This window comes from Carassius auratus, chromosome 13 (genome assembly GCF_003368295.1).
Source record: "Carassius auratus strain Wakin chromosome 13, ASM336829v1, whole genome shotgun sequence".
NCBI classification, from domain to species: Eukaryota; Metazoa; Chordata; class Actinopteri; order Cypriniformes; family Cyprinidae; genus Carassius; species Carassius auratus.
The window spans coordinates 2,626,441-2,641,757 of NC_039255.1; the positions used below are offsets into that span (position 1 = coordinate 2,626,441).

The following is a 15,317-nucleotide window of genomic DNA, read 5'->3' on the forward strand; positions in this document are numbered from 1 at the left end:
TTGTGGTGCAGAGCAGTACATGTTGAGATTGTGACTTATATTAAAAACAATAACTTATATTAAAAGCTTATCGGCAACTATAGACATAAAATAAAATATGTTTTATTTGTATTGTTAGATGTATCAAATGGTATACATTTAATGTAGCACATGGTAGCAGTTATGCTAACAGTCGAGCAGGTTAGTGAAGAAGTGTTTTAACAATTTTTGCCATCTCCCTTTTATACTGCCCTCTTTCTGGCTTAATCACACAAAATTAACAAAGACATTTAAACTCATCCTATTTTGTTTCAAAAATTTGTCTCGAAACCTCTTTTCTCTTTATTAAAACTTGATATAGTAGCCTACGTGATAGAACCAAATGCTTTGCAAATCCGCTGGAAAGACCTGATCTGAATCAAATGTTTTGCGAACTCCAAGGCGAGGCTAGCACCCCTAAAACATGGAGTAAGAAATGTTGTTATTCTAAAAATGTTGTTCGTCTTTTACATGGTTAAATAATGTCCAAAACATACTCCGTAGTTTGTGTTTTAAAATGTATGTGTTAAGGAGGAAAATGAAAACACCCCCGCATTGCAAATGGTGTCATCCTCTTCTCTTCTTCTACTTCTCCTCTGTACCTGCACCTATACACACACACACACACCCCCTCCGCGCGACACTTAGGATTATCATCCTCCATCCTCTGAACTCTAGTCTATGTTCCTCCAGATCCACTTCAGCTCATCGTTCACCGCATCATGTTTACCCTTTCACTTTCACTCTTATTTTGTTGTCAACCCGAAGCGAGATCCAACATGGACTTCCGTTACATGGCGGACGTGTCAAAACAACAGTCCCCATGGCAAAATAAGAGTCCGTCATCAGCATAAATATCGTGTTTATTTATCCATTTGACCTTTTGAAGATAAAACTCTTTTTGAAATCTTGCCTTTCCTACTCCAATTTACTGACATTTAAAACGAAAGCATTACTCAAAATCTTAATGAATTTGTAATATATTACAACTATATTCTGAATATATAAATAAAATCATTTAAATGATTTAAACAATTAAAAAAAGATTATGTAGTTTAACAAAACAAAATTAATAAAAAATATAAAAATGTTAACAAAATATTATAAATTTTTATTAATAAAAAATATTTTTTATGAACACAAAATGCTTTCAATTCTATTTAAGAATTATGAACATATTTATATTCATTAAAATATTCTATAAGTCTTAATGGATTTGTTATAGACACTTGCTAGATCCATTATATATATATATATCTTAATATATTCAAACGGTCATTTCCACCAAAAAAAGGCTGCAAGGTCAGTTATTTAATCAAGGATTGTAATTTGTTTAGTAATTACACTAAATTATTGCTAGTTGCCTTTTAGTCATCTATCATATCCTTGAACTTGAAACTATAACTGCAATATGCTTTAATAAACTACATAAATAGAAAACATGTGACCTCATGATTCAAACATGCAATAAATATGCAGTAAATAAATACAACGGTACGAAATAGTTTAGAAATGCAACTGTGGTCAGGCCTACAGGACTACCTATGATTTTCATATTATATTACGAAGCAGAATACTTCTCCATCATTCTTAATTCAAACTTGCATGCATCATGAATGGGCGAGTGATAACAGTCAAAAATGCTACATTTGTGAAGTCAAAAAGTATTGTTTTACTCTTTTGCAGCATTGCCAATCCACATTAACGTAAACACAAAATCTGACATAACTTTTTTTTTTAAACATTAAAAAAATGAGTTTAAGAACATACAACCAAAACTGCATCCTCAGCATGAGGGAATCGTGAATTCGTGCTGATATTAAAACTTAACAGTGTTATAAAGATTTGAATGCACAGTCAACGAGAGCATTAACCAAACAAGCATAACCAAAAACTGATTCAGAACTTACTAAGTGCTTGAGGACAGGAAGTACAAGAGTGTGAATGCATGTAAATAATGTCCTGAAAACATCTGTTTGATGAATAGAGTATAAAAGACTTCAACAGTAGGCTGACCATAGCTGCCAAATGTCTGAAAATGCCACGGTTTGGTGAACATACTGGACAGATCCAACAAGAAACAATACAGAAAAGTAATCTTTGGTTTGAAAATCATTCCCTTTTTTATCCCAAGCAATTACATAGCAAGTTCAATTCTCAGGCAGAAACATTCACCGGAATTAAATGCATATTTTACATCTAAAAATGCAAAGGTGAAAAAACAAAAAGGGTTATAAGCCGAACAAAAGAAAGAAGTTGCATGCATTAGAAGACATAACAGGATGTTTAGGAGGGAGGGAAATACAAAAATATATAAAAGAGGCTTGAGTAGATTAAATGCAGCGAGTGCTGGTGAGTTATTGTGTGGATGGTGGGTCTGTTTCTGCTGTGCAGTCTGTTTGAAGGCGTTTGTGTTCATGGTCCTGTACTGTCTCTGCCTGGCCGTCTGTGTCTTTGTCTTCTTCTCCGTCACTGTCTTCATTCTCCAAAGCGTCTGCGCTGCAGCGAGAGCCGTCACTGTCACTGTCGCAGGAACTGGACGTCTCGTCCTCTGAACTCGAGTAGACCTCGGCGCCGTGGAAAATGTAGCGGTTCGGTGCTTGGAATAAATACTGTGAGGCTGCAAAACAGAAAAGCAACAAATTAAATCATGCATGCAATGAGTGTTCGGACACTTCAAATCTACCAAGCATGTATAAAAATGAATATCTGATGATCTTTTTATATGAACGGTGTCTTTATGAGAGATGAAGAGAAATCTTTCAAAACTCACTACTACCAAGATCACTTCAAACAATTTAAATGTAAACTTATAAAACATAAAAAAAAAAAAATAATAATAATAATAATTATATATATATTAGTGCTGTCAATCGATTAAAAAAAATTAACTAATTAATCGCACAATTTTTTAAAATTAATCGCGATTAATCGCAATTAAAAGACTGAAACTTTTTGGATATGTAAATGTAAAATGTAAATAATTAATGCAAACTCAAGACAAAGCAACTATTTAAATTAAAAATATGATTGTTTATTGGAATTTTTGTTTAACTTGTAACACAGATTTTCTCATGTAAACAACATACCTGCAATAAACCATCAATATCCTCCAAATTAACTGTTGGCTTGAAAGCCATATTTATTACAGAAATAAAAACACAGGCATGTAAGTACCATTTGAATTTCAAAACAATCAATGCCAATAAAAAACAAAAATGATTTCCATGTTGAATTCTAAGTGGACTGCAAAAACATTCCAAAGTATAGTCATTGCCAGTGCTTTAAGTGGGCCAGTATGCACCAGTACTCAGTACCGCCACTTCCAAATATAGCTCTTGAGCGTACCGCCACCTCTCTGTGCGCCCAGAACGTGCTTGTAGCGTACCGGTTCGCTCATTTGGACATCTGTTTTAATAGAGGTCTTAATATTTTACCTGCACTGCCGATTTTCAGAGCGCCCTTCACAATGCAAGCTTCCTAATTCATCCCACCCAGAGCAGAAACTACATTACCCATTCACCCTTAAGTTATACAAGTGAATAGCGCATGTGTTGCTTTTCCCACTGTTAAGTGTCAACAACTCAACGTGGCCGGAGAAGGTGTGTGAAACTCGTTGTGAATTATACTAAAGCAAAATCTTGAGTATTTATTGTCTGATAAACATTAAAAACTGTCTGCGGAGGTTGAGTCGTCCTGCAGCCCCCGCTGGCGGTTCATTGGCCGCAGCATCTTTTTTCTAAGTTCTAAAAAAATACAGTAGACGGCAAGGCACAAATTTAGATATTCATTTATCTAATTAATCTATAGCCTATGCACAAAGACAATATGATCTTTTTGTCCCCTTTTTGTTTTAAAGCTTGATGAAGAGAGAGAGCGCAAGTTGCTGCAGCTGAGGAGGACAGTGATGCACGCGCACAGGAGTGATTGACAGCACAGGAGTGATTGACAGTTCGCACTGTGTACAAAAATATACTCCGCTACACAATTATTTCTTTATTTTCGTTTAAGCTTATTAACGTTAGCGTTACAGAAAGGTCTGATTTACGCACTGTTACAGTCATACAGTCATAATGTTTCTTGTGGCAGACTGAAGAGTAATCCGGCAGAGTTTTATACTGAAACTTTCCGTCTAAAAGTCCTTCCTTGGTCTTATCCATATTTCTTTGCACGTTGAACATACATAGGCCACAACTGGAAATAAAAAAAACTGCAACCGCGTTAATTGCGTTATTTTATTTTAACGCGTTAAATATTTCAAATTAATCGAATGCGTTAACGCGCTAATTTTGACAGCACTAATATATATATATATATAAATAAATTAAAAACAGCATCATAATAAAAATTTAATTATATAAATGAAAACTAAAATAGTTTTACGTAACGGAAAACTTTTTTTTTTAGAATAAAAACGATTATCAAACATGGAATGATCGCTGCATGTCTAGCCCCTCCCACCGGTTCTACAACAATGCCTGTCTAGCCCCGCCCACCCGTTCTAAATCACTGCTTGTTTAGCCCCGCCCACCCGTTCTAAATCACTGCCTGTATAGCCCCGCCCACCCGTTCTAAATCACTGCCTGTTTAGCCCCGCCCACCCGTTCTAAATCACTGCTTGTTTAGCCCCGCCCACCCGTTCTAAATCACTGCCTGTATAGCCCCACCCACCCGTTCTACATTACTGCCCGTTCTAAATCACTGCTTGTTTAGCCCCGCCCACCCGTTCTAAATCACTGCTTGTTTAGCCCCGCCCACCCGTTCTAAATCACTGCCTGTTTAGCCCCGCCCACCCGTTCTAAATCACTGCCTGTTTAGCCCCGCCCACCCGTTCTAAATCACTGCCTGTTTAGCCCCACGCACACATTTTAAATCTCTGCCTGTTTGACTCCGCCCACCATGTCTACATCACAGCCCGTTTAGCCAATATTCGTTGATAATTACAGCAGGTACATCTTAAAGATGGGTTTACCTCCGAGTCGTTTGCTAATTGGACTCTGACAGATTCGGCTTCTCCAGCACCGTCTCCGCACTTCAGCATGGTGAGGATCAGCCGTTTCTTCCTCCTTCACGTCATCAGTAGTGTCCAGTGCTTCTGTAGGGTCACACGCTACTCTCCTCTCCGGACTGGGACTCGCCGTCTTCGGAGAATGTTCTTTTGGGTCTGTGTTAGTTTCTGGTGCCGGCTCTGGATGAGGGCTTGTTCTTCGTGCTGCTGGGGAAGATGCTGTTTCCGGTTCCTCCTCTTTCTTGGGAGACAGTGAATCCTGACATTCAGTGTTTGGGACGTCCTCTGACGCTCCTGAGACGGGCCGAGCGTGATCTTCAGGCCCCTGGGGGTCTGTGGATGGGCTCTCAGCGGCCGGTTTCTCTGTGATCTCGCTGAGACGGGACGAGTTGTAGCACAGCTGCTCGAAGTCGCCCCCCAGACGATGGCAGAGTTCGTTCACGATGACGTCACAGTCTCCGAGCAGCTCCACGTCGAAGTTCAGATGCGGCAGCGGCTCGCGGTTGATCAGGACTTGAGGCACGTCATGAGGAATAGAGCCTTCAGAGGGAGACAGATGTACAAAACAAATGAAAGGTAAAATTACTAAACAAAAAAAACACATTTTAAACCATAAAATGGAATATTATAAGAAAACCATGTGAATTCTATGTAATAGAACAGTTTTCCATACTTCCACGCTTCCATAAAGCAAATTTATTAAATCAATTTTTTTTTTTTAAGAACGTTTTTATTTAAAAAGTATATTTAATGAAATGAAATGAGATATTGAAAACCTGATTGCTTTTGTTTTAAGCAACTTTTATATGCAAGTTTTTTTGTCTTTATTATTTTTCCATTTTTTATATAAATGTAAATAACTTATTTAATTTTTTATACATTACATATATTACTTTTTTATTATATTCATACTTATTTAAAATAAATTACAAAAATAAATATCAAAAAATATATTTAATGAAATAACATGTATGCAATGAGTTTTTTTAAATGTAAAACTTTACAAAAAAGAATATCGGACTGCTTTTTTTGCCTTTTTTATTATCATTAATTTAATAAAAAATAAGTAAAAATAATTAAAATAACATAAAAAATTTTTATACATTACATATATTTTTGTATTTAATTTAAATGCACCATATTTATTTTAAATAAAACAAAAAATAAATACAACCAAATACAATATTTAAAAATACTAAAAAATATATTTTTATGAAATTGCATGCAATGCGTTTTTAAAAATCGAAAACTTTACAAAAAATAATTATATCTGATTGCATTTGTTTTACGCATCTTAAATTTAACACAACACAAAAATTACAAAAGTAATAGAATATAAAAAATATTTAAATAACGTATATATAATAAAAATAACATTTTGAAAAAGATTATTTAATTTGTTTAACTACATGCAAAGTGACAATTAACCGACATTAGAGAGAAGCGTAAACATGGAGACGTGTTATTAAATAGAAATATTAAGTTCACAGGGGGACAAAAAGAAGTAATTTTTTAGAGAATCGCTGCTGTATATAAATACCTACCAGTATCAAAGCATCATAAATGAAAACACAATGATGCCATCTTTAGTATCCACTAAATTGCTGATTAAGCTTCAAAAACAACACTTGAATCTGAATAGCTCTACATTTGTTTTTTGTCTCAACCTGATGCATCATATCTGAATAGCCACACAAAATAGTTAGTTATCAAGCACAATAAGTCTATTTTCACATGCAAAAGCAACCCGGATTACTGCAGACATACGCACTGGGAATGAGAGCCACCGGCCGCACTTTCAGCGAGGAGCCGATCACGATGAGAAGATCCACTTCATCTTTATCCTGCTTCATGGCTCTGTGGAAAAACTCCGGAAGGTTCTCACCAAAGAAGACAATGTCTGGTTTCATAATGGCATACGGGACATCCGCCGGACACCTCGGACAGTGAGGAACAACCTGCAGCAGAACAACGACGGTTTCATGAGCCACGACACAAACGCAGGCACATATTAAAGGAGCAGCCCAATCAAAAATGTAGTTTTCTGCTCATTTTACACACCCTCGGGGCATTCGAGATTGAGTTTGTTACTTCATCAGATTCGGAGAAATGTAGCATTGCATCACTTGCTCTGCAGTGAATGGGTGCCGTCAGAATAAGAGTCCAAACAGCTGATAAAAAACAAATCAATAATCCACATAATAATACTTCTTCCAGTGAAAAAGTGCATCTTTGTTGTCTCTCACTTCAAAATCCAGCCACGTATTTGTTTAGAGCTGTTTAAACACTGCAGATTTCTCTCCTGATTCAGACCAGAACACTTTTTCACTGGAGGAAGTGTTATTATGGATTATAGACTTTAAAACATCTTAATGCTGGATTTGTTTCAGCGTTTGTCTTCTCCAGATGTTCACTGATGGACTGGAGTGCTGTGGATTACTTGTGAGACTCTCATTCTGACGGCACCCATTCACTGCAGAGCAAGTGATGCAATGCTACATTTCTCCAAATCTGATGAAGAAATAAACTCATCTTATTCTTGGATGACCTGAGGGTGAGGACAGCTTCAGCAAATCTTCGTTTTTGGGGTGAACTGTTCCTTTAAATGTTCATACTCAATCATACCTGGTTGAATATATCCTCCCTTATGGCCTCACAGTCAACCTTATGTTTACAGACAAGACAGGAAGCAGTCGCAAAAGAACCTACAATTAAACCGTAAAACACAGAGGATAAAGAAAGAGTCTAGATAGTGACTGAATATTAAACTCTAGGTTTATTAGAGGAATTATCACTAGTAGATGTACCATGACACTGAATGATCTTCTGGATCCCAGCCACCTGCTCCAGCGTGTCGATATTCTGAGTGTAGTTCCTTAATAACCTTCCCTCCTTATCCAGCATCGAGATGAACCTGTGACATGGAGACGGCTGGAACTGTCCCGGGTAGATTTCCTACATCATGAGCACGATACACACGATATTGGTATTTATCTTCATGCATAGATTTAATGGCATGCATGCAATTTTCAGAAATAAGTGCATGCAAACACATAAATGTAAACTTAGATATCCCAGGTGATTAATCACAATGCATTAAGACAATTGTTTTGTACTACAAGTTGTTTTTTTTAAATGCTATGTTTAGATATGCAAATTATGAATGATCTGATTAAATATTGACTTCTTTGCATACATTTCCATTTGATTTTGATATTAGAGTTAGTTTTTTTTTTTCAGAGGGGATTTTGCATGTTTTTCTTACGACTCCATGAATTTAAAAATACTGTCAGTATTCCCTTCCATAAAAACCTTTAAAGTTTGGGGTCAGTAAGATTTGTAATGCGTTTTATAGACGTCTCTTCTGCTCATCAAGGCTGCATTTATTGAATTAAAATACAGAAAAAAACTTTAATATTGTGAAATATTATTACAATTTAAAATAACAGGTTTCTAGTTAAATTTAATTGAAAATGTAATTTATTTCTGTGATGCTCCGCTGTATTTTCAGCATTATTCCTCCAGTCTTCAGTGTCACATGATCTTCAGAAATCAGAATAATATGATGATTCATATTGCTTAATATTTTTTGGAACCTGTGATACTTTTTTCAAGATTCTTTGATGAATTTAAAGTTAAAAAGAACAGCGTTTATTCAAAATAGAAATCTTTTGTAACATCATTTTTAGAAAGAAATGAATGCTTTTATTCAGCAAGCATGTGCTAAACTGATGAAAAGTGATGATAAAGACTTATATTGTTGGAAAAGATATCAATTTTAAATAAATGATGTTCTTTTTAACTTGAAATAATCCTGAAAGAAATTACACAGATAATAAATCAGTAGATTATTCTGATTTCAGAAGATCATGTGACACTGAAGGCTGGAGTAATGACGCTGAAAATACAGCGGAGCATCACAGAAATAAATTACATTTTAAAGTATATTAAAATAGAAAAGCATTATTTTAAATGACAATAATATTTCAGAATTTTACCGTTTTCTCTATTTTAGGAAAAATAAAAGCAATGTGATTGAAATCTAGTGCATTTGTGCATTTAAGTGCATTTACTCGGTTTTCTTTCAACTCTGAAATGCTATAGAAGCCTAAATTGACCAGTGCATGAAAAAAAAGTGCATGCAGTGTACTTGAAAAGCATCAACGCAGTAATATTTTTCCATTTATGGCAAGACGCAGTGTTTCGAACCTTGGCGAATTTGAAAAAAGGCCTTGGATCTCTTCTAAAGTAGTCTATGTCGAACATGGCCTGAGGATCAGGGAGGTCAGGAAAGTCCACAGCGAGTCGAGCGTATATACCGTCTCGAGACCGAAAGTCAGGAATCCCGCAGGAAACAGACACCTGAGGAAGAACAAGAGGAGAATTCAACATCCTGGAAACATGCTGAGAGTCTGTGTGTGATTTAAAGTAGATCTCAGAGACGCACCCCGGCACCCGTGAGCACCAGAATCTTCTTCCTCTCCGTCAGGAGCCGCACCACGTCCTCCAGCGTGTTGACGTCTTTGCGTTTCTTTCTTTTGGGCGGTTCTGAGATGTTGATGATGATCTGCCACAGCGTCATGTCGTCCAGATCCGCCGGGAGAACCGTTTCGGGGAGCAGGTCTTTCAGAATGGCCCTCGGGTCGGTTCCTCTCATGATGTGCTGCTGAATGAACCGATACGAGCCTGAAAGACAACCAGGCCTCAGTTTAACTCACAAAACACACACCTCACACGGAGGAGAGCACTGACTGAGCTTACCGATCTGTGGCTGAGGCGTCCAGTCACTGGAGCTGGCACGAGACGAGCAGTCGTCATCATCATCATCATCATCATGATGAAGAAGATCAGGTGATGTGAAACCATTGGGATGGTCTGTGTGCAAAACAGACAAAAACACGATTTCAGATCGAGTAACAGCAACTATAGCAGAATAAATGGTTATTTAGTGCTTAGAATAATGCATTTGATTCTATATTTGATTCACTTATTTTATATTTTAATTTAATGAAAAAATATTTTAATAATTATGCAAGGTAGAACAAGACTGTGTGTTGATGTTTTGTTTTTTTAATGTGAAATTTCAGCTGGTTTATTGAACCAGTTAATACAAAAAAATATGAATGCATTATTACAGTGACTAAATGCTTTTAATAAAGCATGCAAATAAATGTAGAAAGAAAGCATGAAATATTTATAAAGTTGACAAGACAAGTGACAGAAGTGTGACATGCTATATATTATTGTATAAAAACAATAATAATATGTAATGACTGAGAAAGTAAATAATATTAAATACATAACAATAATAATAGAATGAAATTGAGTTTTAAGTAAAATAAAATAATAATAAATATATAAATAATTTAATAAATACGTTAATAATAGTAATAAAAACTTAATTATAAAACTAATTGAAAACTAAAGTTATTAGATAATTATTACTTATAATTACAAGATTAAAAATAACATTTATTTAATCATTATTTAAAATATATGAAATAATAAAAGGCTTAAAATCGAAATAATAATAGATAAAATATATTTAAAAAAAAAACATTTAAAACAAGTTTTTTAGTATCAAATAAAAGTTCGAACTCCACCGATGATGATAATAATTAGCAACTGAATAATTAAACAGATGTTTCATAAAATAAATTAATAATAATAATAAAAATTAGTTGCTATTATATTGAATAATAATACAGACCACACTAAATTAAAAACAGGGTAAAACGGAGTGAACTGTAGTGAACCTGACTGTGGGCTCAGCATGAGAGAAAACTATCTTAAAATCTCCCAAAATAATCAGTAAACGGACTCGAGCGCTCGGGACGGTCGTACCGGAGAGCTGCGGCTCAGGCTCGGTCTCGGTGCGGCGTTGATGGTTGTTGTTGTTCAGTGAGGCCTGATGGGACTCGGTCCTCGGCGCCGGTTCCGCCTCCATCGGCTCGGTTCCGACAGCCGCGCTGTGCTCCGGGTCACCGGGCGGATCCAGGGGTCTCGGTCTCTTCGGAAGCGGCTCGGCGTCGGCGGTGTCGGCCCGTTGATTCTCGCCGTCCGCCATCTTCACCAGGGAGTGAACGGAGGAGGAGCGAGAGGACCTTCCGGTAATCATGTGACGTCACGTCACGAGCAGACGGACAGGAGCAAATCAAAATGCATAAATACATTTATCTTTCTCTTTTAAGTTCTGTTAATTATTATTATTATTTTAATTGTGTTCGAATTTGTACTTACGAACTGTGTACATGTAAGAAATATGCTGTTGAATCCTGTTTGGCAGTAAAAGAAAAAAAACTCTACAGAATAGCCAAAACAACATGCTAACTATTTTGAAATAGTATTATTAGTACTATTTTAACACACACACACAGAGAGAGAGAGAGAGAGATTTAATTGTATTTATTTCACAAATTATATAACGTTAGAGGCTTTGAAAATATATAAATAGTGCAAGTGTTAGAGGGCCTTTTAAAAAAAAGTAAATAAAAATAATATTAAAAAAATCACGGAGTGAAATCAATCATTATCTGTGTTTTAATACACTCACATAAAATCAAGATGCATCAAAAGTCATTTTGTTTGTAATTTTTTGCAGATTTCAATCAGAAGTCTGGTATTTTAGTGTAGTCAGAGCGTCTGCGTCATTTAAAAGTACTTCTACCGTAAAACTCCAAATAGCTGCGCGCACGCGCGTTCTGTAGACCACGGCCGACAGACAGCGGGACTCGTGCACGAGAGTTTACGGTATTGTCGTGTAGCGGTGGAGTGTAGGAGGCATGGAGTCGATCCTGAGCTGCAGACGGGAGGATCTGGAAGATTATTACGGGCTTCTCGGCTGCGATGAACTCTCAACGGTGAACACGCGACTCTCTACAACTCCTCAGAGTTCCTTTACGGCTTGTGTTCGATTATTTCCGCTAGTTTATAAAGGCAACGTTTTATTATTATAATCGCAAATGCAACATGTGTGTTCGTTTAATCTATTGTAAACAATGTAAAAACATTTGATAATTGCATTAACATGCATGTGACAGAATAAAAGTTGATAACAGCAGAACAGCATATTGATTTGTGTGACGTCAGTCATCATGCTGGTAATAATAACTGATTTAGTTTCATCGATGTGTGTTAGAGAGTCATCACATGCTGATCTGTGACACTAATCATCTTCTTTAGACTGAACAGATCGTGACTGAGTTTAAAGTGCGAGCTCTGGCCTGTCATCCTGACAAACACCCAGAGAACCCCAGAGCAGGTAATATTCTCCATGATTAACATATTCATTTGAATGAGTTGCAATGATTTTTGTCTGAAAACATTCACAGTTGTTGATTTAGATTTTCCAGAAGGTTGTGAGTTGTTTCCCATAAAATACCACATTTTGGACTATTATTGATCTGTTTGAATCAATAATTTACAAAAAAGTAATTTATATAACACATATATTATTACACTGCTGTTCAAAAGTTTGAGATCAGTAATGTGTTTTAAGGAAGTCTCTTCTGCTCATCAAGGCTGCATCTATTTGATTAAAACACAGAAGAAAAACTGTAATATTGATAATAAATTAGCATAATAACAACAGTGTATAATATATAATAATTCACAATAAGATGTAATTTGAAAACAACTAAATTGTCTAATTATAATTTATATAAAAAAGTCAACAAAGTGTTTTAGTAATTAATGCAATAAAATAAAAACTATTTTTTTTTATGAATGATTAATAATTTTTTTTTAATATAATATTTAAAGATTTAATTACAATGGATTGTGTTGGCACGTTTTTAAATTACTTTTTTTTTGTAATTTTATTTTTTAATAGTTAAATATTTATAATTTGTTTTTTGGTAAATTTATTTATTAAAGTTTTTTTTATTATATTTTATATTTTTTTATTTTTATTTTTTCTTGATTCGCACTCACCTAAAATAACATGATGACATATTACAAAGAAACAGAAATAAATAAAAATATATATATATATATATATATATATATATATATATATATATATATATATATATAATATATATATATATTTTTTTTTTTTTTTTTTTATTATTATTATTATTATTATTATTATTATTATATATATTTTTTCAATAACTGATGAGTTATTCACAGTAAGCCCAGGAACATTAATAAAGGAAGTTTCTCACACATGAACTCTTCACAGTGGAGGACTTCCAGAAGCTACAGGAAGCTAAAGATGTTCTCACAGATGAGAAGAAAAGAAAGAGTTACGATCTCTGGCTCAGAAGTCAGATTGTAATCCCGTTCAGCGAGTGGCAAGCGCTCAGTGACTCCGTTAAAACAGTGAGTCTTAGTTAGGTGATATATTCATTAAATTTAGAACATTTTATAATAATTGCATTACTGTATTCCCGAAAATCACATTTCAGTCAATGCATTGGGCTTCGAGGAGCAAGAAAGAGCCGATGCTTGAGGCTGCAGAAGATCCAGCGGAGGAGAAACCGTCTGAATCCTCGCTGCCATCCAGTAAGAGACTGGTTTTATGACTATTTACAGTCCTTCACTTCTAAAGGATTGAGTTTTTTTGACTGTTGTGTTTCTGCTTCACAGCGGATCATCGGTTTCGCTGGACTGGTGCAGCTCCTTCAGGCCTTTTACACAAGTTCAGGAACTATGAAATATAATGCATATGTTCTGTTCTATTCTATGCTTTTGTGTGTAAGTGCATGTGTTCCAAAGTCATTTACTTTTCAATGTTTCAACATTTATGGCATAAGATTGACTTTCTCTGTTTGTTTGTTTTGTTGGATGTTAACATATGTGCACGAAACCAGGAGCACAAAACCAGTTATGCATCATTAAAGCAAAAAAAAAAAAAAATCTAAATATTGAGAAAATCATCTAGAGACTTATGACATTTATTGATATTAATATGCCTTAAATGTCCTATCAGAATCATTTTCCTGAATTATGAGTAAAACATGTTTTCAAGCCTGCAGATTTGCACCAGAAATAATTATAAAGTTTATTTGAATTAATATGTGTCATGAATAATTTATTGAATGGATATATCACTAATTAAATAATAATAATAATTAATATATAACCATAAAAATCACATTCAATTAATAAATGTAACAACATGTAAGCCAGGAGTGTCTTAAAAATATCACTTTTTTATTCATAATTTTATTTTTAGAAACAAAATGTAGAAATGTGTTTATGATTTGAGTTCCTTGTGCAATCAACATTTTGAGGCATATTTATATATACATATATGTGTGTGTGTAAAGTATGTGTATCTGTGGTCACTTCCATTCCAAGTGTTTCTATATCTGTGTGTGTTTGTTGTTCTTAATTGTCAGCCAATGTTGCATAAATAAAACTTTGTATTGTGAAATAGGTGAAATATTTTTTTTTTACATACAGTACATATACTGAGCCAATCCTAAAGGGATTTAAAGGGACAGTAACCTCTAAGATGAAGATTCCACTGGATAAACTCAAAATATTCCAACACAACTGAAAGATGTAATTTGAGTTGATGGAAGAATGTTATTTTAAATTGAATAGTTTATTCAGTATAATCTCACTTGATTCTCTTTCATAGGTGTAGAGTTTAGGAGAGATGATTTCAGTTCATCAAACCCTTGCCATTTCTTTACTAACATTAGGGATCCAAACTGTGATATAATTCCATCAGCATGAATAGTTTTCAAGTTGGGGAGTGATAGAGGTTGTATTTTTTTTCTTTAAGATTACATATTAAATATTTTTTATCTATTTACTTTTCTACTAATTCTTTCATTTTGTATTAAACCTTTATAAACCTGCAGATTTTTCTTCTTACGGAACTAAAGGCATTTTTCTATCCATCCATCCATGCCAAATCTGTTTGAATCTGTTGGTTTTCCTAAATGCATTTTTTTTCCTAACAAATTTACTACTATTTTTATTTTATTTAAACATTTTTACATTTTAAATTAATCAGATATCGACTGACTTTTTCATCAAAATGACTTTTGATGCATCTTGATTTTATGTGAGTGTATTAAAACACAGATAATGATTGATTTCACTCCGTGATTTTTTTTATATTATTTTTATTTACTTTTTTTTTAAAAGGCCCTCTAACACTTGCACTATTTATATATTTTCAAAGCCTCTAACGTTATATATATATACATATATAATTTGTGAAATAAATACAATTAAATCTCTCTCTCTCTCTCTCTAATCAGATATCTTTCTGTGATCCAAAGCTGAATTTTTTTTTCTTTCTATTTTTGACAGAAATTAATACTTTTAT

General features: G+C 34.4%; 2 protein-coding genes across 2 annotated transcripts; one reads left to right on the plus strand and one right to left on the minus strand.

The window, feature by feature from the left end:
- Positions 1-1,666: 1,666 nt before the first annotated feature.
- On the minus strand, positions 1,667-11,126 carry LOC113112328 (NAD-dependent protein deacetylase sirtuin-1-like). The gene is made up of 9 exons (XM_026277791.1): positions 10,871-11,126; positions 9,788-9,901; positions 9,474-9,712; positions 9,236-9,388; positions 7,834-7,981; positions 7,652-7,731; positions 6,798-6,984; positions 4,991-5,566; positions 1,667-2,638 (listed from the first exon to the last, which is right to left on the minus strand). The coding sequence occupies exons 1-9, from the start codon at positions 11,091-11,093 to the stop codon at positions 2,376-2,378; spliced, it is 1,983 nt and encodes a 660-aa protein (XP_026133576.1). The 5' UTR covers positions 11,094-11,126; the 3' UTR covers positions 1,667-2,375.
- Positions 11,127-11,762: 636 nt separating this feature from the next.
- On the plus strand, positions 11,763-14,404 carry LOC113112339 (dnaJ homolog subfamily C member 12-like). The gene is made up of 5 exons (XM_026277808.1): positions 11,763-11,886; positions 12,209-12,287; positions 13,212-13,351; positions 13,438-13,534; positions 13,619-14,404. Exons 1-5 carry the CDS (start codon positions 11,809-11,811, stop codon positions 13,690-13,692), a joined length of 468 nt encoding a protein of 155 aa, XP_026133593.1. The 5' UTR covers positions 11,763-11,808; the 3' UTR covers positions 13,693-14,404.
- The last annotated feature ends 913 nt before the right edge of the window (positions 14,405-15,317 follow it).

Coding starts and splice junctions, on each gene's coding strand:
- LOC113112328 (XM_026277791.1), bottom strand. CDS start 11,093: ATGGCGGACGGCGAGAATCAACGGGCCGACACCGCCGACGCCGAGCCG. Junction 9,389..9,473: donor TGGTGCTCACGGGTGCCGGG/GTGCGTCTCTGA, acceptor GTTCTTCCTCAG/GTGTCTGTTTCCTGCGGGAT. Junction 6,985..7,651: donor GGGAGGATATATTCAACCAG/GTATGATTGAGT, acceptor GTTCTGCTGCAG/GTTGTTCCTCACTGTCCGAG.
- LOC113112339 (XM_026277808.1), top strand. CDS start 11,809: ATGGAGTCGATCCTGAGCTGCAGACGGGAGGATCTGGAAGATTATTAC. Junction 12,288..13,211: donor CCCAGAGAACCCCAGAGCAG/GTAATATTCTCC, acceptor AACTCTTCACAG/TGGAGGACTTCCAGAAGCTA. Junction 13,535..13,618: donor TGAATCCTCGCTGCCATCCA/GTAAGAGACTGG, acceptor TCTGCTTCACAG/CGGATCATCGGTTTCGCTGG.